The sequence below is a fragment of the Apteryx mantelli genome, chromosome 1 (assembly GCF_036417845.1).
Source record: "Apteryx mantelli isolate bAptMan1 chromosome 1, bAptMan1.hap1, whole genome shotgun sequence".
Taxonomy (NCBI): domain Eukaryota; kingdom Metazoa; phylum Chordata; class Aves; order Apterygiformes; family Apterygidae; genus Apteryx; species Apteryx mantelli.
The window spans coordinates 210,200,941-210,223,953 of NC_089978.1; the positions used below are offsets into that span (position 1 = coordinate 210,200,941).

The window sequence follows — 23,013 nt, forward strand, 5'->3', positions numbered from 1 at the left end:
GCAGCACTTTTGTTTCCATCATCCTTTCTAAATCACCGCCATGACCATCTCTTCATAGAAATCCCTCCTGAAGAAGAATTCTTCCATGTATACACTTCTTGTATACAAAAAAGTAGATAAATAATCAACTCCTGCAAGTCATGAAAGGAGCTCCCTATTTGTAAGGAGCAGGGAAAAGATCATGAACACTGAAACCAGAAGCTCAGAGTCCATACCTTTAGGAGATGCTGAATTAATGCAGGTGAGGTTACAGGATATATAAAATAAGTTGTTTGATGTCAATAATATCAACAGGTAGACAAGTGTCAGTGTGAGATGAACTTAACCATGAGTGACTCAACAAAATCAAGCAGAGCACTCTCAATTATTTCATTTCTTCAAGGAAATGATGAACTAACAAAGTCATGGCCCCATACTTTAATGGCACAGTTGCAATTTTCAAAGTGAAAGACTGATGAATATAATTCTATTGCCAGTGTACATACAGAGTTCCTGACATGAAATATCATCTTTCTGGAGGAGTTACAGAATAGATCACTTGCCACATGAGTTAGAAGTCAACTTCAGTGGTCTTTAAATTAAGATGGACAAGCACAAAAATGACAAAGTAAGGTAAAAAGAGAACTTTGAATTTAATTTCTAGAGTTAGTTAAATCTTAAGGAGTATAAGTTAGGAAAAAAAGATTGGGTTTGAAGTACAGTATTTTTTTCAAAGAATATCTTTGCAATATATACCAGAAGTGCAACCACAGGTTTATTCATAGTTCTCTGTGTTTGTTTTTTGCAGGATACCGTGATATTTTTTTATTCGGGAAAATAATGCAACTTCCTATTATATTGTTCTTCACATTAAGGAAGAAAATTTATTCCAGTGTTCACACCTTAGAAGCTAGTATATATTGATACTCAGGAAGAGAAAACACAAAAAAGACATACTGTATGCATATAGTATTTTAACAAACATAGAAAAAATTATTGAAGATTTTAAATAATGAAAGAAGTTTAATAAAAACATAATAAAACATACGAAAATGTGTGTGATAAAATATTAGTATTTTCATACAGAATTTAACTAGCTGACATGCTATTTGTGCGTGCAGGGCAAAACTTTGGAAAACCAAAACATTACAGTACTTCACTGTTGAAAGGTGTGTCTCAGACATTGAAGAAAAAAAAAAGTCTGTTACCTGCAGTCTAGGTTTTAATGGTGGAATTCAGAAATTAATTTGTTAAAAAACAAACAAAAAAAAACCCAAAACAAGAAACTTATATACACTCCTAAGTCTCTGAGCCACAAATCACTGGGTGCGGGGACAGGACTGTCCCATCCCTTCACTCTCCCCTGAGAAACCACTTGTTGCCACTACCTGAAACAGGACACGGGGCAAGGTGGACCTGCAGTCTGCCCACACACGGATGTTCTTCTGTTCCTTACGAGAGTCCTGATCTTCTCCTGACTGGGAAAGTACTTGGAAATATGCCTAAATCCATCCATACCCAGCAAATCATTTTAACATATGCTTACTGTTAAGCAGATGACTGGAAGGTAAAGTTTTTTAAGTCCCTACTTACATTATATGCACTACATGCTTTTTTGCATAAGTAGCTAAAGCATTATGGGTTGACGTTTAAATAGAAATTTGACAGTTTAGAATTAAATCAAAAATATTAGTAAGTATCAATCTATACATCAGTGTTACTGACTTTGACATCTAGTTTCATATCGGTGATGTAACTAGTTAATTACTTTTGAAAATAAATGAAATTGTTCAGTTAGTCAGATCAACTGGTTACTTAATATGCCAAAAACATTTTGCTTGAGGAAAAGATGTCAGACATTTACAGGACAAAATCTGTTCTATTGTTCCTGAATACTAAAATCCATGCTTTCAGACCACTCATTGGGATACTGCTGATTGTATCTGTGGAAGATTATAACTCTACGCAAAGAATGATCCTGGCTTATGCAGTACAATTGAATGGGCTGTTCCTGCAACTCTTCAAACTAAAATCAAAGCTGTATTGGAATCTGTGCGTATCCTGGGCCTGTGCTGTCTACTGATGGGAATTACTGGAGCAAGAAAGACATTATGGATTTGAGACAGTAGTGATGAACAGAAGGTGGAATTGGGGACATCAGTTTTCCTCACATGGCTCTTCTCAGATTGATTACTTATCTAAATTAGGATGTCATTCCTTAACACATTGCTACTCTTACAAATATGCATCTGTGCACTTGGGAAGAATGTAGTCTTTAATCTAAAATGTTTCACATATAAAAACAGTTACATGTGAAATTAAGAAGTATTTCTTTCAGAAGCACTAAGGCTCTTCTTTTCACCAAAGTGCCTGACTAGAAGTTCAGAGTGCATAAGATTTGCAAATACACCTGACTAACTTGACTGCTGTACAAAATTCTCCCATTAAAAGGGTGCATTTTCAAAAATCTATAGGACATTATAGGTGAAATCTTAAATCTTCTTTATTTGATGTCAAGGACAGCTTTGTGACTGACTTCATCTTGGCCAAGATTTCACCCAGTGTGTTTTAAAAGAATCTCTGTAAATCTGCCAATTAACAGCACAATAAATGTCTGACAGGAAAAAAAATAAATAAAAAAAGAAGAAACCCCAGAAAATAGTCTCCAAGGAATACTTCTCTATGAACTCTTACAATTAGAATTGAATAATAATAATAATAATAATAATGGTTCTTATAATCTTTTCTCCCCATGCAAAGCCAGGCAATAATTTCATTTATTAAAATTCTTATTTATTAAGTGTCATACTTATGAGAGTTCAATGTAGGATCATATTCTGGAACTGCTAATTAGTTTCTCATGATGTTTACTCCCCCTGATGATATACAGCAGCTCCCACTTTATATGCTTGTTTTTCTAAGTTAACATTTTTATCTCAAAATGTTAGCTCACATAAAACAGCAACATTCCATTAGACTTGTTTAAAAAAAATATTTCACCTCATCATAGGATAAAACTATAAAACATAGGATAAAAATGGGATGATATTAATCAAACACAAAATAATCAAAAATCATGAAAGTGATTTCTTTTCTATAATTCAGAACAGAAAAGCTAATTCTTGTAAACTGAATTAGCCATTCCCTGATTTTATCTAACAGTGAATTTTCACTGCTGAGTTATCAAAACTTTCAAACAAGAGAAATACACTAAGTCTCCTAAGCATCACATTATAAATAGTCATGTTCTACCTCCACATTTCTCCTTGTGACTTCATTCCTAGGCAGCACTGAAGAAGCAGCTACAGTCACATGGTCTCAAGGTCATGCTATTTTAATTTACAGAATTATCACTGATAAATTATGCGGAAACAATGATAATGGTCTCATTAACCTTGTTCCAGCACACTAAAGGTGTTTTATAATTAAAAAGAGAACAAAGTTATAAAAACATATAACAATTTTATTTCCCAGCTTCTTCTCTCCTACACACTGCTGTAAAGTACTGCTGGGCAATAGTATTTTGTTACTGTGAGTAACAGCGATGTCTGTTGACTGTGTTTTTCAACAGAGTGCAGAGATTAGACTGAATTACACTGAAGGAGGAGTCAGGTGAAAAATATACACAACTTTGACCTTTTTTTAAAATAGGAAGCTGGATCCAACAGGCCTCTCCGTTTGGCAAACTAAAGGATGCTGGAGCATAAGAAAGATCATTCCAACCAGGAAGTCTCTCTCAGCCCAAGAATCTATGCAGAACTGCGATTTCCAAGCACACAGTCATCTGACCAGTGCTTTGAGGACTCACATCAAAAGTGTAGTGTATTAACACATTGAGGTAAAGCTCCTAATCTATGTGGAATCTAGAATTCAACCTCTATGTCTCATTCAAGAAAGTTACAGTAATCCATGGACTAAAAGCCTGACTAATGTCCTTAATTCATGTATGACAGATATCTTTATTAAGGGTACACACATAATGAATCACTAGTGATTGCTTTGACTTAAAAAGAAATATTTGAAAAACAGTGAAGAAGTGGGATAGAGACTGTCTCATGTTTTACATGAAAGTAGCCTAAAACTGGCATTAGTGTAAAGAAGTATCTATAAAGCATTTCTGCAAAGAAAAAGTAAGAATTTAAATAACTTAGCAAACAATGTACCCTTGTCTTCCTGACACTTCCTGACACTTCCACTGCTGCTTCTTTTGAATACATTCACAGTAAAAGCACTCACACAGAGCAGTTTTCCTGGAGTTCAGGTGCCCACAAATGACACTATATTGCAAGACAGAATACATTACAGTCCCTTCTGATCTTTACTTATCTCATAAACTATTATGTCTCTTGAATTTTTTAAATAACAAGATATGATCTACAACATATTACACAACTTACCCAAAAGTACAAATGGAAAACTCCTAGATCATATCTTTATCTAGAGATTTGACCTTATGTAGATAACTGAATATATGATAAAATACATTCTTGAGGCCTGAATGAAAGTCAGATTCTTTCTCCTGGTTCTGCCAGGTTGGATAAACCGATAATTGGCATCTCTTTCAAGCATTCAGAAGTACTACAAATGTCATATTAAACAATAAACCACCAAATAAAATGAGGACATTAAAATACAAATTATACTAAATGTCGAAGGAATTCTCCTCCGTGTCCTCTGGGCAAAGGCCCAGCCATATCCTTAGCCATCGTTAGAGTATAAACATCTCTGATGCATGGTATCAAAAATCTTCCCACCACAGAAATCCCCTAGTCCTTAATGGCTGAGCTTAGTGAATGGCTGAAATGCTTACTTTAACATTATACACAGAGCCACTGCACCATCCATGTCTGAGTATCACCTATAAACTTGGCTCCGGGAGGAGCTTACAGCTTCGGTGCTTCAGGCGTGCTGCTGTGAAGCAGAAACCAGCATTCACTTACACTCCCCCCAACTCAGTGTAGTTTAAAGGGAAAGAAACAGTTAAACAGAACCTATGGCATCTCTTTTCGAGTCACATTTCTGGAAACCTATTAACTTATTAAAGCACTTTCAAAATAAATAAGAGAAACGGAGGAGAGAGGCAAAAGTAGACGGTTCCCTCCTAAAAGTTTCTCCCTGCCTCTTGCCTCCACTCTGCGAAATGCCCCCGCCGCAGGATGAGGCGATGGCTTTCACCGGGGATCCGACGAATGACTCCGGCGCTCCCAACACTCCAGCTGCAGCCGCCCTGCTGGCGGCGGGGCCCCGACCAGCGCACGGGCCCGCCTCGCGCCTCAACGGCCGCGCCTCAACGGCCGCTCCCCAACGGCCGCTCCCCAACGGCCGCTCGGCGCAGCAGCCCTCGCGGGCGGCCCGGCCCGGCCGAGCCCAGGCCACCGGCCGCGGGGGCGCGGGGCCCGGCCCCCGGCAGCGCCGGCCGCCCCGGCCGAGGAGGAGGCTCGGCCCCGGGGCGCTGCCGGCCCGGCCCGGCCTCCCCAAGTTTGCCCCCTCTCCGGCCCGCTGGAAGCCAGCGCGGAGCGCTGTCACTGACGCACATTTAATTCGCCCGTGTGCACACGCCGTACTGTGCCTCTGCCACCCTCGCCCCGGCGGCGGAGGGCCCGGCGGCGGCGGGGCGAGGGGGGGAGGCGAACTGCAACAACAAAGTTGCTCCCCCGCAGCCGCGACCCGCTGCCCGCGGCTCCCTGCCGGCTCGCCCCGCCGCCGGCCGCCCGGCCCGGCCCGGCCGCCCGCTGCCCGGCGCCGCCGCAGGGCCCGCGGCGGGCGGGGGCGCCGTGCCCGCCTTACCTTGCTTGACACACTTGAGCCGGATGGGGTCCTTGCAGTGCTTGATCACGGCCAGCACATCCCTGATGGTGAGCCCGGCCACGGGGGTCTCGTTCACCTCCAGCAGGAGCTCCTCCGGCACTAACTTGCTGCCGCCCTCATAGGCCACCTTGCCGGGCTTCACCTCGCCCAGGTAGGGGAACTGCCCGTTCTCGGCGCCCCCCTTCAGCTCGAAGCCCAGCTGCCCCTCCTGGTTCCTCACTATGACAATCTCGTGGACTCGGCTCGTCCAGTGGCTTTTCTTCTTCAAGCCCTTGGACATTGCCGTGGGGATGCGCTGCCCGACTCCCTCTCGCTATTTGTTTCCTACGGCTTTCCTGCCCACCCCCCTACGCCGGGCTCCTCTCTCCGGGGGGCCGGGGGCCGGGGCGGGGCGGGGAGGGGAGCGGAGCGGAGCGGAGCGGAGCGAAGCGGGGAGGCTGCCGCCGCCGCCGGCCGGCTGGTGGCACCGCGGCCGCCGCGGGGCGACGGAGGGGCGTGGGGAGCGCCGCTGCCCTGCCCGCCCGGCGGCCGGCGCTTTAGCTGATGTCCATGGCAGCTGCAGCGGCCGGGACCCTGCCTCTGCGTGTGCATGTACTAGTTGTACAGAAACTGGCAGCCGGGGAGGAGGGAAGGAGGCAGGGAGGGAGGGAGGGAGGGAGCGGGGCGGGGCGGCCGCGGGGAGGCGGGTGTCTGCGCTGGAGCGAGGCGGGCGCCGCCGCCGCCCCCCGCGCCTGACCCGGTAGTGAAGGCCGAGAGAGAGGCTGGCTCGCAGCGCCGGGAGGCGCAGGGCCGGCGGCGGCAGGGCGGGCGCCCCGCGGCCCGGGGGAGCCGCCGCGCCGCCGCCGGCGAGCCCGGCCCGGCGCGGCCTCTGCGGCGCGGCTGAGCGCTCCTCACACGGGGCGGCTCACACTGACTGCAGCGACGCGGTGCGGGACGGCTGCGCGCGTACTGCCCGGCATCCTGGGGGTGCTGCCGGTGGCGCTGGCCCCGATGCTCTCTTAAAGTGCGGGACATGGGGTGATACAAATCCCTCCGAGCTCAAGAGAGGAAGGGATGCTGTGGAACTGGTGGACGGTTCGGTAGTTCTGTTTATGGCAATGAGCGATCCAGTAACATACAAACCTCAAATTGCGGCAGGGAGAAACAGGCAGCTGTATACTTTGAGGATCTCGATGTTAGGATGTACGCAGAAGTCTTAGTGGCATCATGCTCAGGCGTCTCGCAGTTCAGTTCATTGAGCTGCATTGTCTGTGGATGTATTTTTTAATGCAGGACACTGCGATCACAAGAGACAGTAACTAATATCACAGCTGAGAAGGGCAATGAATACTGAAGATAATATAATGAAGACAGGGTGGCACTGTTGTTTTTTTATTAAATCTGCTTACTGTCAACCATCAGACTTTTTTCCCACTCTCATTCAGGTTGCCATCTGCTCCTTGGCCTCAAACCCCTTAACTGCTAGAGACTGGCACTTCCAACCTCCAGTCCTTCATTCTGTCTACACACTCAGAGGCATTTTGGTTAACAGGTGATATTTTAACCCACTACCCCTGTGGGTCCTCCATTTAACTGTACTGTCATATGCCTAATGTGTGCAAGCAGTAGAGTGCAGCAGTTGGCATATATTTCTGAGAAGTTCACCTTGCCTTAAAAGAGAGTTTCCATCTGAAGAGAAGATTAACAAAATACAGACAGAGAAACCTCCCTACTTTGAGAAGCATAATTTTTGTTTCTGGAAGATAAAGGAGAGCAAGAGTGCACGAAGGCAGAGGTCTGCAGGCTGGATACAAAGTGAGGGAAAGTGGGAGAAATGTGTGTGTTACAGGTATATGATTAAAACCCGATCAGATATTAAAAAAAAAAATTAAAAATTACTGCAGTGCAAATTTACACAAATTGTATTGCTGTTTTCAGTCTAGGTTCCTATGGAAATGGTCCTTTATGTGATCATGCTTGGCTGTGTCTCTTCCCCAATAACTTTTGAGACTGTTGGGCAGTTTTGACCAAATCTATCTCAAATATAATTAAGTTCTTTCATAAAAATAGGCATCTGGGTAGGGCTGAGAGATCCTGTGAATGTTCCAAAGGCTGTAACATGAGCTTACTTCCTATTAAACACTGATTCCCATGGATGAGAGGCCATATAAATGTCTTAATAATGACAAGAGTTTCAGTTACAGCTCATTATCAGCCTCAGTATAAATCTGTAAGAAACCACGCTTCTTTAGTTCATGTTCTCTCAGAATTACTTGTTTAACATCCTGGTACACTCAGAGGTACGCACAAGTGGAATAAGCACATGCAGAGGGGAAAAAAAGAAATGAAAAAAATCAAAGTCTGTCATGCATGTTGTTTCATGTACTTCTTGTCTTTGTTGAGCTGCTCATTGGTGGAAAGGTCTGCATATTTAGGGCTCTTTATAAAGTAGGGATTAAAGAAAAAATAAATAAAAAAGAGAACACAGACCACTGGAAATAAGAGATCCATAAGAGCTCACAGCTGAAGGAACTGGGAGGGACGGAATTGGAAGTTACTGTGATTATGAAGGAACTAAGAGATTTTCACAGATGGGACAGAGAATTCAGTAATGGCCTGCTTTTCCAAAGGCCTTTTTCCAAAGGAGTGGCCTGCTGCCCCTGGGAGAAGCAGATGCTCAAGTCTTAAAAAAGAACAGGAATGGGCTAAGACTAAGGCACTTTGGAAGAGAGCAAGAGACTAAATATGTTTGTTTCTCTCAGTAACCGTACCCTTGCTTTTTGTCTTACTTTTCAGTTCAAAAGTGGGGGGAAGGAAGCAAATAGCTAAGAGCGGGGATTATGAGACATAACATCTTCAGTTTCCAAAATGTTTCCATACTCCTTTGCTGAGTCCTCTGCTCTGTTGAAGCCTTCTTAAGAAGTTGTCTTAATGTAGAATTTGTAGTCATTCTGCTAGTATGGTATTGCAGTTAGCAGCTTCTGATAATTAAGATTCGGTTGCTAAATAACTTTGTGTTCACCAGAATATATGTACAACACTAGGGCATTTGCCAAAAGTACAGCTTTTAGAAAATATATCAGGAATTGTCATTAACATATGAAATCTTACTAGTGGGGGGGGAAGGGGGTCCTCGTTTGTTTCTTGGTTCGCAGGGGTCTCCAGTAATTAAATAGATCATATATATATTTTTTAAGTGTCCAGTATCAGTTTAAATCAGATGGCATTAACAGTAGGTAGATGCCACGCTAAATAGCCAGTGGCCCAAACAACCATTTTAAAGGGTCTGCAGTTCAGAGTAGTTCTGATATAAAACATTCTGTGGACAAATCAAGCTACATGAAATATTCATTTGTGACTGCTTTAGATAGTTCTAATCATCTTATTTTTACCCTGATAGGTGGATACTAGTAAAACAATATCATGTAGACCGGGTGGAGGTACTGTGCCAGAGTGTGGGACTGGCTACAGTTGTCTTAGCTTTGACTTTGTAGACAGGCAGTGCAAGAGAGCCCCTTGGTGGACCCCCGTCTTCGGCGGAGAGGTGTGAGGGTACATGGAGGGAGCCTTTGCAGTCTTCGCAAAACAGACCTACATGTTGGTTGCTCTTCATACCAGGAAGTGATGACAGCCGTCAGGTTCAGAGACAAATGGGAGTTGCTGAATGGAATGGCAGGTCATACCTATTAAGGTCAGGATAGATTCAAGTATATTGTATTAAAATTGAGGGACAGTGTATTTCTCTGCAGCATTTTCCTATAGTGAGGATATGTTTTTAAGGTGACTGCATATGGATGAAGTCTTGCTATCTTATCTTCACGGGGTGTGTGCTGTCACAGTTTAGGATAGGATGTACACTTCTGGGAATGCATAGTTTGCTTCAGTCTTCTATTTTAAAATTTATTGTGAGGAAATTAAGCCACATACAATATTCCTTTGTAGCAGGTACATTCTTTCGGATAACTTTGTTTTATTTCTGCAGTGATAGGTAGCTGTAAAACAAGATTATCTTTGTCCCTGACAGTGACCCAGAATGTTGTTGAGCAGGGGCAGTTTGCAGATTTTCCCTTTGTCCCCTGCAGAGGCTGTTTGAAAAGCACTTGTGACTTGCCCAGATCTTCCTGTTAGACCCTTCCACTGGGCTTCACCCCAGGAGAACATGGACTAGTCCTCAGTGTATACATAACAGTATGTAACACGAGGGATTTCATATGGATAAAAGTAATACCACCACATAACGAAACACGTTCACCAAATATAACACAAATGCCTTTTTATTATTCATTAGAATCTGAGCCTGCACATACAGAAACCTGTAAGTCACTTTACTCTTGGGAGTAAAGTTGAGCACCTAAGGAACCTGAAGCATGGAGTTTTAGTAAATAAACGTGTTTTGTAGCTGGAAAGTAATCTTTCCTACTATGACATGGATTCAGTAAAAAGTAACTGAATTCTGCCTATATTTTCAATACTGCACATTTTTGGATTAGTGAATTTCCTCAAGTAAGAAGTGATGCATTGCATGTGCCAAAGGAAAAAAGAAAAATAAAGCAAATTCACTACTTGCTATTATTTAGACAGGAATGAAGTTCTGTTATCTTGTAACAGTGTTGTGTTTATGACATTGGATTTGCACTCAGAAGATGTCAGTTTTGTTTGGCATATACTTTCTGTGTAACTGGGTGCTAACCACATAACATTTCTATGTCTTATTTTTCATTTTAAAATGGGCATAATGAGCTCTTCTCTGTCACTGTTTTTCTGTTTAGCATGGCAACTACCCAACAGCCATATGCTTAGGTAAGACTTCTAGACATTATAACTTAAGTCCACCAGAGGACTTTTTACTTACTTGGGCAGAATTCAGATGTTTAAATCCAAGACTGATTTGCAAAAATTCTGCCTATTCCCTTAGCTGCCTGAAAAGGTTGTAATAGATAATATTCCTACCAGTAGACCTGCAGAGTGTCTCAAGTTCAGGTGGGAGAGAATTCAGAATTCACCTCCTAGGCATTTCCTCTTATCTGCTTTAACTATCTTTTGCTGGGAGATTTAAATGTGGTTCTTAAGCTTCTAAGTGCTTTCTTTCTTTGTATAAAAAATGTGAAGTCCTGACCTTTATAGCTACAAATTTAATCAAGTGTCTGAAAGTTTGTTATGATATTTAGTTCTGCCACTCATGTCTTTTATGAGCCTGGGTTTACAATAACATATTAATATCATCTTTTCCAATTTTCTGACTTCAGATTTTGAGAACCTTTGCTTCAGAAAGGCTAAAACCTCAAGCTATTTATCTAAAACCTCTTTTTCCTAGTCCTCCAAATTCTGAATGTTTTGATAAAGAAGACATCTGTTTTATTTTACTACAAAGCCAAAGAAGGATTTTTTAAAAAGAATCTTAGACCAAACCGTCCATAGTTTTGGCCATCTGTGTTTTAAAATAACTTTTTAACTTTTAATTGTTGACTTCAAAACTTTGTAAAACATTTATCCGGTTAGAACGGAAAGTATTGGGAAATACTCAGCATTCTCAACCCATTAGAGGATTTCTGTTGTGGCAATAGCTCTTGCAGAGGGTAAATCTGATCACCCGTTCCTGTACTGAAAAATAAGTGCAACCTTTGGAAGTGAGGGACAGATTAAAGAGAGGAGGTAGCCTAAACAGAATAGTTTAAACTTTGATGAATGTAAAAGATATTGCAGAAGACATTTTGTTGTTCTCTCCTGATCACCTCTGTATTAGTGTTTGTTTTAAATGTGATCTTTTCCAGTTTCCTTTCACTCTGTTCTTAACAAACCTTGATATTATGTGCGTCCTATGCTGCTTTTCCTAACTACTCGGGAGTTGATTAAGGTAAGATACAGAAACCTTGTTGGAGGTCAAAACTTTCCCCAGGGACAAAGGTCTGGAAGACAAGCTGTCAAAATAAATTTGGTAAGGGTCATTAAAATAAACAAATGATGGCTTCTTTCCACAGAAATACAATTTAAATTGCATTTTGGTAAATACCCATAAAAGGAGGCAGAAGAAGATAGAAACAAAACTGCACAGAATACCCTATCAGAAAATCATGCTTTATGGTTGGCCTGACACTAGAAAGATAGCAAGTCTACAAATATTTGTTATGGTGAAAAGAACAAAAAGTGTGAGGCTTCCACTATGAATTACTGTTGCTGAAATTCTCCTAGCAGACAGTGCTCTGGTGGCTGGGATTCGAAGAATACCAAATGAAGTGGTGTGATAACTGTCTGTGTTTGTAATGACTACTTCTCCAACCAGAGGCACTGTTATGTGTACTAGATTAGGTTAAATTACCCTGTACTAGCTGGTAAGCCTCATTGGATAGCACTAGGATATTACTGCATTGGATAACATTGATTAGCTTGTATCTTTTACTGAATTTAAATTTCTACTATCTTTATTTTCCATTGTAATACTTAGTATTAAATGGTTTATCTCATATTTAAAATATCTATTAAAATTACTTATCTCTGTTATATGATAATGTCTTAGATTAACAAACTACAAAATACCTAATGTCCGAATTATTTTTTCCATGTTATTTATTTTTTCATCTCCTTTGCATTAGATTGAAGTGAGGCTTTCTTATTTTATGTCTACAATACATTTCATTTTACATTTCTTATGAACTAACAGTGCTACTGAAATTGATCTCAGAACATAGCTGGGAAGAAAGATGAATTTTTTATGTGCTTATAAAAGATAAAATGAAAGCATATTATTCTAGGGATGTATTGTTCATGTTCCACACAAAATTGTGACAGCATGTCCATTCAGAACTTTATTTTCATATCTCTCTCATCTCATTTACAGGAATCACCTTTCCATGTCAAAATTCTTGTGCTTAATGTGTTTGCAATAAGTTTTTGGTCATGAAAGTTAATAAATATTTCAGAAGTTAAAAGTCTCACGTTTTCCCACAGACATCACCACAGAAATTTATAAAAGGTTACATGTCTTATAGATATGTTCCCATGAATATGCTGCATGATGCAGTGTTGATTTTAGAGAAGATGACTTTAAAATAACAAACACAAACTGACACAATGCTTGTTGTTGCTCATAGAACCAGCATGTGCCAAACTGCTTAGGAAAGATTTACACCTCAGTCAATTTAGCGCTTCAGTGCTTAAAGTAGTGCCGAAGCACTGAACTGGCCAAATACTCAACTTGTTTACCTTAGTAAACCTGGAGCTCGAGAGAACTTACTTGGATGGGGAATTATGTCTTATTTTCTTTGCTCTTCTGAGCTTTTAAATTCAACAGAGTTGCTGAAGTGTGCTGCCCAGTGGCAGCTGGAGGGACTGGGGATGCTGAGCCAAGTAGGAATGTCAGAGGGCACTGAGAATCGGTGTCCAGCTATTCTAAGATGTCTTGCTAGTAATGCTTTCCAGAACTGGAAAAAACATTCAGATTGCTTCCAAAAGCTGGTTGTATTATTTAGTGATGGATGTTGAGGTAAAATTCTCATCATACTTATGTTAACAACAAAAATGCTTTCGATTTACCAGGGTTTTATTCCAGAATGATATAAAAGTAGCCCCCGAACTAGGGAAAACCTAGAGGCTGATTATCCCTTCTCTCTGCCCTCCACCCTGGAGTGTGCTCCAGATCATGGCATAAAAGCATTTGCACAACCGTACATATCTTATGCTCAGAAAAGCCATCACTGAGGCTTTATTCAACCTTGTTTAGGTAGTTTTAGAATTGGTGCATGCGTGCTTCAAAACATGTGATGAGCTCTGCTTTGACCTGGGGTGATAAATTAAATAAAAGTGCATTCAAGAAGGCTGAATTACATTATTGTGCAGCTTTGGCTTTATTCTCAGAATGTGACTTCATGCTCAGTCATTATACTCTTGTACATTTGACTCAATAAAATGCTCCTCCACAGGTGATTTCTGTCAGTAGTAGCTCACAGAATGATACTGCGTTGTGGCCAGGTCAGTAAATGTTGAAGGTCAGATGACTTCTAAGAGAAATGAATGCTAAGTCTTCAGCTGATATAATAATCTAAGTCCAATGAGGGGTTGCTATGAAGACTTTTGCATCTGTAAATTGTGGATCAAGTCCAGAATTTCCAGGAATACTTGGGCTGGTTCACAGAACCCCTGCTTATCCCAGGGCAAACTCTCAGATGAGCAGTTGCATCGAATTTGAAGAAGTGTGCCTGGAGCAAGACAGGCACAACTGAATTGTTACTCTTCAGATCAGGGATCTGTGTTTTGAACATACATAGAATAGTAAAAATAGGTGAAAAAGCTTTAAAAGTGAAATGACTGCTGTTGGCTTTGGAAATGTATTTGCATGTGCTGAGAGGAAAAGATATTGTACTTTATCATCACCTTGTTATATGATAGCTGGAAATGAAAGAAATACTGCCTTTGCTAGGCTGGAATAGGTGTTGAATTTTTTATCACTATTCGAAGGAAAAAAGGTTCTTACTAACTGACTGCATGGTTATAAACACATGAAAAGAAACAGATTGCATAAACAATTAGATTCTGGAAATTTCCTGCAGATTATTTAATTAATCTGAGATATTTAATTAAAAGAGAGGCATTTTGTTTTTTTTTTTTCTATCTAAACAGTGTTTGAGCTCTCATAACCTTCATGCCATGATAGTATTTTGTTCCCATAAAGATTCTTTATTTGTAAGTCTTGTTTTTTTTTCTGTTGTGTCCAAGTTCTTGATTCCTGCATCTGACAACAGTAACACTTACCTTTTTGTCTCTTTCAGCTAAAATCTTGATTTATTAATTGGTACCTCCAATCCACATTGCTGCTGCTGAGACATGATGTGTATCAATCATCTGCCCCGTACTCCATTGTTTTTCATCCCAAAGTTGATAATGAGGTAGTGGAATAAGCATGAATGTACTATTGGGTAAGTAAAGAGGCTAATGCCATGTGTTGAAATTTTGAAATGAGTTCTTTAATAGGTGAAGAGTAAAAGGGTAAAAATAAACTATTGCCATCAAAAAGAACTTTAAAGAGAATCAAATGATGTCCCTGAAACACTGTGATGTGTTATTTGGGATATGTATTATTTATTATTTTCACTTCAGCCTTTGATTTGAATGATCTTCCAGGCAGATACTGTTAGTTGCATTGCTCATAGGACTTCTTGACCTTTGTGCTATGCAAGTGCATCATAAGAGATGGCCTGTGCCCTGATGCACCTGCTTTATAGTCTAAGCAGAAGTAATAAATAATATGGGCAAAATGAGGCAGGCTCTTGCAGCTCCAAGATCATTTTCTGAGCATATATAAGAAGCTGAGGGTGGTCGAACACAGGAACAGGTTGCCTGGAGAGGTTGTGGAGTCTCCATCCTTGGAGATACTTAAAACCCAACTGGACAGGGACCTGAGCAATCTGCTCTGGGTGACCCTGCCTTGGGTAGGGGGGTTGGACTAGGTGATCTCCAGAGGTCCCTTCCAGCTCAGCAATTCAGTGATTCTGTGCAATTCTGTTAGGAGCAGAGTCAACAGGACCTAAGTCTCTGGGGCCGTATGCCATAACTGTTCATCGAACAACATCATCTTTGCCATTAACTAGTACAAAACCAATATCGTTATGAATGGAGACCAGTTCTGCAACCATTACATTGAGTAGTACTTCTTCATACTAGTTGTTCCATTGACTTCTGTATTAAATTGACTTGTGAGCACCTCTTGACCTGTAAGTTAGGCTGTTAATATGCAATTCAATTTAAAAATTAATTGACACCATTAACATACTTATTCCAAACCCAGATTAATATCCCTCTTGATTTCCAGACCTACGAGCTCTGAATGAATTAATAATGTATTAACTGGGTTAATATATTGGCAATCCTAGAGTAGTCAGGGGGTGCAACTGGTATTAGTTCAGCTGGTCTCAGCTCGGAACTGATCTCAGACAGTGACGAGAGAAAATTGCACGTTATTCATTTGATAAGCTTTTGTCTCCTGTGGGATACATTTTGAAAAGGAGTGCTAGAAATAAACTAAAACATTGCATCATCCTATACAGATAAACTAATAATGATTTATTTGTTGATCTCATTTCAGGAGGTTTTAGTTAGGTGAAATCAAATTTTCAGTGAGCCTGGCATACTGCTGCTTTTGATATGTCTGACTGAATTCTTGTGTATGTGTTTTTACAAGCCAGTGGAAAAAATCTGCCCTCACTGCTTACTCTCAAAAAAATAAGTGCCGCATTGGCAGCTGTTTCCCAGCACTACTGATAATAAGTGTGACCTACTCAACTGACAATACTATTCTCTCAAGTACTTCAGTGTTTTCCTGCTGTCTCTCCTACTTTGATATTCAGTAATCTCAAGATGCTACTCTCTCGGAAAATAAACAGCCTAGAGTTTTCAAATTCAGATTTTGTGCATGCATTGGTCTTTCTAAAGCAGGTCTGAGCACTGTTGTGCCTGGACTCCCACTTAAGTCCATCAATCTTAGCATTATCCTCAAAAGAAACAAAGTTAGCCAGATTCTATTTTAAATCCATTTTGTGTGTGAAAAAATATTAAAAATTATTGCTTTTAGATTGTATTGTTGCAAATTCTCAGAGACAGTCATCTTAAAACTAGAATCTTCTGAAGTTAGCCAATTTATTTAAGGGATGTATAATCCACTGCAAACAAAGCATTAGAATAGATTTTTCACTGTGTTATTACAAAGAGACTTTCTGAAGAACACATTTTCAGTCACTGAAAAAGAATAAGAAATCACTTTGTCTCCTTGACAGCAGTAATCAAACTGATAAAAAAAAAATCAGAAATGCACTTTTTCAAGGTTGGTTTGGTTTTTAAACATTCAAGGAAAATACGTAAACTTTGTGATTTAGAAGTAGCAAGTCTATTCCAGCAAAAAAGAGCTAGTAAAGTCCTTCTTCTTTGTGTTAATATGATACATATATGATAAATATATGATAATTAAATCATTTGTGTAGCAGGCATGATATAATTAATTATCAAAATAAATTCTATGTTAATATTAAGAGATTCATCTTAATCCTGGGGGGAGGAGGGGGGAACAGTTCAAAATTAAACTTGAATTTCTGTTATTAATGATTTATTTTAAACTTTTATGGGTTATCTTTGAATAATTATAAGATTCGTTTGTCATTTTAAAAGTGGGTGATTTTCTACGATATTTCCTGGAGAAATAGAAGGCACCTTATGAATTTTGACTGTCATCTGACAAAGAATGAAACTGCTTACATTTTTTTATTCTGAATCACAGACCCTTTTTTTAAGATTCTAGAAACGATGATTCAGACAGCCATTTTAACTGTTCTGAGTGCTTATTCTTTGTGAGCTCACTCCTTGTTGCAAAACCACAGCACTTGACAATATTTGTTACTACTAACACTAAGCTTTCTGCAGTAATCAAGATGGTAGTAGGCAGGTGTTATGCTGTGACTACTACTTACCAGGAAAAACTTGCTCCTTATCCTAGCCCTTATTCTTCCATATGCTTACTTCATTCACTGTATTGTCTGGCTATAATCCAGATCTGTAAACTCTTTTTGAATCTTGGATTTTTTTATATTCCGTGCTTCTAGACAACATAACACAGAGACTGTAGTAATTATCTATGCTTTAAGTCTGAAAGGCAAATACTAGGTACCCTGCAGACTTGCCTCCTAACAATCAAAACTTAGGGGACTATTGGAATGCATTGTAGCTCCATCCCTGATGGTGCAGCTCAGTTTTATTCTAATAGGAATGAAAATACGTAGGGAGAGGTGGAGCGCACATATCATTTTACCCTTGCAGGTGGGCAGGATATGGGCTGGATAGGTGCTCAGACCCAGGAACTGAGAAACACTCCCAAGTGCTATAGTCTATACATACTCATACACTATGTCTGCAACTGTCATGGATAGATAGAATGAAAATAATACAACTGTATTTAGAAAAGCATATAACAAATGCAAATATTGTATGAGTCAATCAATCTCCATAAGTGTCCTTATTTGGTTCAACAGATAAAAAAATATGGGATTGGTGTATTTGAAATACCAGACTAAATTAGTAATAAAGTTTAGCCATATATCATCAAAGTTTTTCAGAGCTGGTGAATTTAATTTAATCAGCCCTTTTTATTAAAAAAGTTTTGCAGTTATTAGCTGTTAACTTTAACTTCTCTTCCAAATTAATCAACAGGTTAAAAGTATAGTTACTTCTTTTTAGAAATTCAGTGCATTTCTTCAATTGTGTTTCCATGTGTCCCATTAAATTTTTGGACATTTTTTTCCTGAAGTATTAACAATTGCTGTAACCTGTTGTAAAACTGGGATTTATACAATTTAAAAACAATACAAATGGTTTTAGATACTGAACTCATACATTTTTATGTATGCTTTTAAGTTTCAACAAATAACTCAAAAAAGTACAAAGTTCTTGCAGATGTTTCTAAGATCAGTGCCCTAAATAGATATATTAAAATAGAAAATTGAGTTGATAGGGCCTTTAGGAAGCAAAATGGGAGAATATTTGGAATTATGTTTGAGGTGTACCGAATGAATTAAAAGGTGCTATGTCTACAGAGTCCACAAGCTATTTTCAGGCTCTCCCTCATTTTCTTCAGATGGGCTCTAAAATAATACTGTATTTACATTTCTTAGTGTTATTCTTCTTATGTTAGCCTTACCTTGCAAATTTACAAGTACAGATAAATCCATTATTCCATTTTATTAGTAGAACAGTAATGAAAGTCTGATGCTCAAATGTATAAACTTAAACACATCAAATAGTTTTGAATCCATAGAGCATACTGTTGGCAAAGTTGGACAGAATACTCTTCTGTGTTATATCATAGTTTATCTATTATCTTTTAAATGCATTATTGTTCTCAAACAAGACATAATTATGTAAAAGGACACAAAAATAGTTTGTGGAAGAGTACATGGAAATTAAAATGCACTGATCTCTATTTTGGACAATATTTAGTGAGAGACATAAGAGAAAAGTCACAGAAAATGTAATTTTCCCTGATTCTTTCCATGTTCTAATCTTTTTTGTTTCTTCTCTGTAAATAGTGTATTTCATCAGATTCGTTGGCCTTAGCATTCCTGCCACTTTAGGAATCCCTTATTGGAAGAAATGAATGCAAATCTAACTGAAACTTGATTTGGGCAGAGCATTATTTTAAAACTGGCTTTGAATGATAGTCATGTTTGACTTTTTTCCAACTTAAAAATATTAGTATAGCTGAAAAACTGAAAAATTTTGACAGTGATTCAGAAATCATCCTATTTTTCAAGGGGGGTACTTCAATTATTTATATAGACAAAAGTGAGGAAACAATAATGTAATTATTATTTTGAAAGAATGATTACTATTGTGTCCAAATACAAGTTAGTATAATACTTAATCATTTCAGATTATTTCCCAGATCTATTAGCAGATGTGTACATGCAAACATGATCAAGTACATACCGTGACGTATGGTGCAATGTTTTTAATGGAACACAATATTTAGATGACTGTAAGAGATGCAGATTAATACTTGATAATATTATTAGGAAATAGGTCTGCTTTCCTTACTTCATGCCTCCTATCTTCTCCTAAGTACTGGATAATACAAGATGCAGGAACAGTTCTACAAGGTGTCAGGCATTTTTTGTTCCTGTTCAAATTAATAGATATTAAATTTATTTTTGCGTCTGATGCTTTCTTATTTACCAAGCTAAAAAAATGGATTCTGTTTCAGCCAAGTCCACTGTGTTCAGGCTCCTCTTGAAAATTTTGGCAAGGCTTAGAGTAATAACAGAGCTGGCAACAAATGAGAAGTGAGAGAAATTGTCTGGTTACAGGATTTTAAGTTGCTTCTTAACATCTGGTATTCAAACAGAGAGGCGAGATCTTCCTCCACTCAATAGATCTCAAACAGGAGGTTCCTACCAGCAGCCTCAAACACATGGCTTAGCCAAAGCTGTCTCGTGAGCATGGACTGAGGGGCAGAAAATCCTCTGGTTGCCAGCGAACTGGATGGAGAGCTACTGTGGGAAAAGAGTATCCACTTGGGGTGCAGTCGCAGCACTGCATGAGGTCCTAAGAGCAATACAGAAAGTGCAATATCGAAAAAGCAAGGCAGGTACAGATAGCATTCAGAGCACGTACATGAGATAGGAGTCACAGGTATATTAGGTCTATAATTTCTTCACACCCACAGATTCATAGAAGATTGCTAGGGTATTGCAGAAAGGTGTTCCTTTCACCTCTTTTTTCAAATGTTTGTCATGCATGTTTGGCTAGAATGTTTCAGTCCCAATCCTGCCAAACTCTTCCTGTCTGAGGTACTGAGTTATGGGGGATATCAGTTAAGTAGTTGTACAAGGAGGCCCCCTGCTCTGAAATGTAATAGGTATTGCCTGTTCTTGGCTCTTAAACATCTGGTATGTTTGTGACTGTTCCTGTTCTGCTTTGCTCAAACGACTAGAAAGCTTTTTTTGTTGCATGTATATTATGTTTTTAAATAGGCAGGCTGCAAAAGTGTAACATGATTGCAAATATTTGTATTGGATAGATCTTAGGTGGGTTTTATGTTCATGTATGGGGGCTGCATTCAGGTAGCTGGAGCGAGTGCTGGGCCTAGCTAGCGCGCAGGAGCATAACATAGCATCCAGGAGTTCCTGAGTCTCCATATCCTTTTGGAGGTGGGCAGTGAGGAAACAGAGCTTCAAAATCATACAATCCATCTGCCCTTTGTGAAAACTGGAACGGCAGCAGCATAGGCAGGTTTCATTAAGAGTTTTTTGTAAAATGCTTTTAGTATTAAACCTAGTAGATCCTATTACTTTATTATTGTGCCATATTCCTGCATAGTTAGATATATGTGGATGAAGTATGGATATACACTTGTCTCCTTGTTCATGTGAGAACTCTGAATTTTAAAATTAAAGTGAATGCTTAACAGCTTGTGTTCAGAGAAATTGACATTGGTAGCTGTGAGAAGCAAATATGTAATTCTTCATAAATGTAAATTCCACTCTTCCTAATACCCATAAAACTCTGCTGTACTGTGGGCAAGATTCCAAGTGCTACATTTCTGCAGAGCAGCTACACGGATCAGCTATTGTTTATCTAAATTCTGATTCGGGCACCAGGCTTTTACAGAAATATGAGATCTTCACTGGAAGAAACAAAAAACCTCAGTTCAAATCCAGATACTTTGTAAAGTATTGTAACAAATCCAGGTCCTGTACGTAGCAGATGAAATGGCTTTGACGAAAATTTTCAGACAGGAATAAACAGGTAGGGTCCAACTCCCCAGCTGTATTATAAGTAATCAGCTTGATTTCTAAAAAGCTGCTGCCAAAGACAATTGAATGTTTGGTACCAGATTGGAATGACTGGTAGCATTTTCTGAAAGATACATTGCGCTTATTTCAGGTGTAGGGCTCCAGAAGGACTTGGGCCTTGCATCATTACTGTATTGTAAGAGCCAAGTTTTAGCAGTCACGGGAAGCTCAGAGTTATGCACCTAGAGATTTATAAATTAAAAGTTCATAATTAGATGTCTATGTGGTGCATGGGAAGAATTAGAAGCCCAAAAAAAAGATGCACAAATGTCTTCAAACTGAGTGTGACGTTTGTTATGACATTCTTATGCCCCATATCCTGTCAAAATTGTAAGACAGAACATTTATCTCCACAAGTCATGTTTTGTATGTATTTTTTCCAAAATCTAATGATTAGTCTTCATTTGCCATGTGAAAAACTTAGAATCAATTCTCTTTCCAGTCTGATTACACTGTACATACATTTCTCAGTATCTCATGTTGCAGCTTTTCTGCAACATGTAAAGAATACATAAATATTTGTATTCAAGAGAGAAGAAGCATGCCATTTTTACCCAGTGTTTAGGACACTAGCTTTGGGTAGAGAGCACACGTTCAGTATTGTACTACTTATATTAAATAGTACTTGGAGCAAGAGCTGAAATTTTTGTAACTTCTCAGAAGGAATTGGTCATCTTTATGTTTGTAATGTATATATCATATAGCTAACATCTCTCTTTGTTGCTGTCCAATGACTATTTCTGTATGTCATACAAAGTGGAACAGTTTCAAGGACTGAGAATTTCCAATAGCCTTGTGTTTAGAGCATTAACATGGACAACATACTGCATGTTCAAAGCTCTGTGGGCAGAAAAAAAAATTGAATCTTTTTTTCTCCCATATGAGGCAAAAAAATGTGCTAGCTGCTAGGTAAGAGGCAGGTGTTTTTATTAGCTTCTTAATTTGGGGGACCAAGTGGTAGGTTTGCTCTTTTAATAGAGCTGGTCTTAGGAAGGAGAGGTGATGGAAAAACTAATTTATGACTTTTAACAAGTGCTAGACATAGAGCTGGAAAAGGAGACCACAGGAAAGAATGAGTATATCCTACCTAAGCTTGTTTATATTTAGACTAGCAGTTGAGAACTAATCAAGTTAAGTAGCAGCCTCAAATCCGTTCCAGTTAGTTTCATATGGCACACACACAAAACTAACTCCTCTATGGACAGATCAAGACACTATTCCAAGGAAAATTTGGAGAAAGACTAAGGCCCTGAGAGTCGAAAAGGAAATGCTCCCTGAACGATAATTGTGTGGGTGGGTGTTGGATAGTAGGGGGAATTATGTTAGTTTTCCAACCTTATTTTGGAACCAGATAGAAAACTAACAATGGTTTAGGTCATTGTTATAGTGACTGACTGAGCTGAAAGTAAAATACATGAAAATTTTGAATGATATAAGCACCAGTGTGGAACTTGTATAAAAATTCTAATTTGGAAAGAAATACAGCAAAAGAACAGTTTTCCATTTTTAAGATAATAAAATTAATATTTGAAATATGTCAGAATTTTTCCCAAATTTTTGTTGTTGCCATGAACAGTTTCAAACTAGCCGAATCAGCCATTTGTAATAAAGAACAAAGCCACTTAGAAAATTCCAGCCAAGAATAAAAATGTCTGCAGATCAGTTATAAATACTGTGGGCTAAAATGGAGAACAAAATACTGGAAATAGGGGATAAGGATCCAAGACCTGCTGTTATGAACAAAGATAATTAAAAGACCAAATGAAACACTGTGGACAAGAGGATATATGGAAATTAAAAATAAAGTCTAATACAAAATTGCTTGATAAAATGAAATTCTCCTTTTCATTCTTTCCCAGGAAGTGTCAGGTAGTTATTTCAGCTATATTTTACTATACCTGCTTTTATCCCTTTTCCTTTT

General features: G+C 39.2%; 1 protein-coding gene across 2 annotated transcripts in view; it reads right to left on the reverse strand.

The window, feature by feature from the left end:
* The window catches only part of MAGI2 (membrane associated guanylate kinase, WW and PDZ domain containing 2), a 781,658-nt gene extending 775,485 nt beyond the window's left edge, over positions 1–6,173 (reverse strand). For both annotated transcript variants that reach the window (XM_067316830.1, XM_067316827.1), the window contains exon 1: positions 5,767–6,173. In XM_067316830.1, the coding sequence (XP_067172931.1) occupies positions 5,767–6,067 (301 nt within the window). In that variant the 5' untranslated portion in view covers positions 6,068–6,173. The remainder of the gene's footprint in view (positions 1–5,766) is intronic.
* Positions 6,174–23,013: the final 16,840 nt, after the last annotated feature.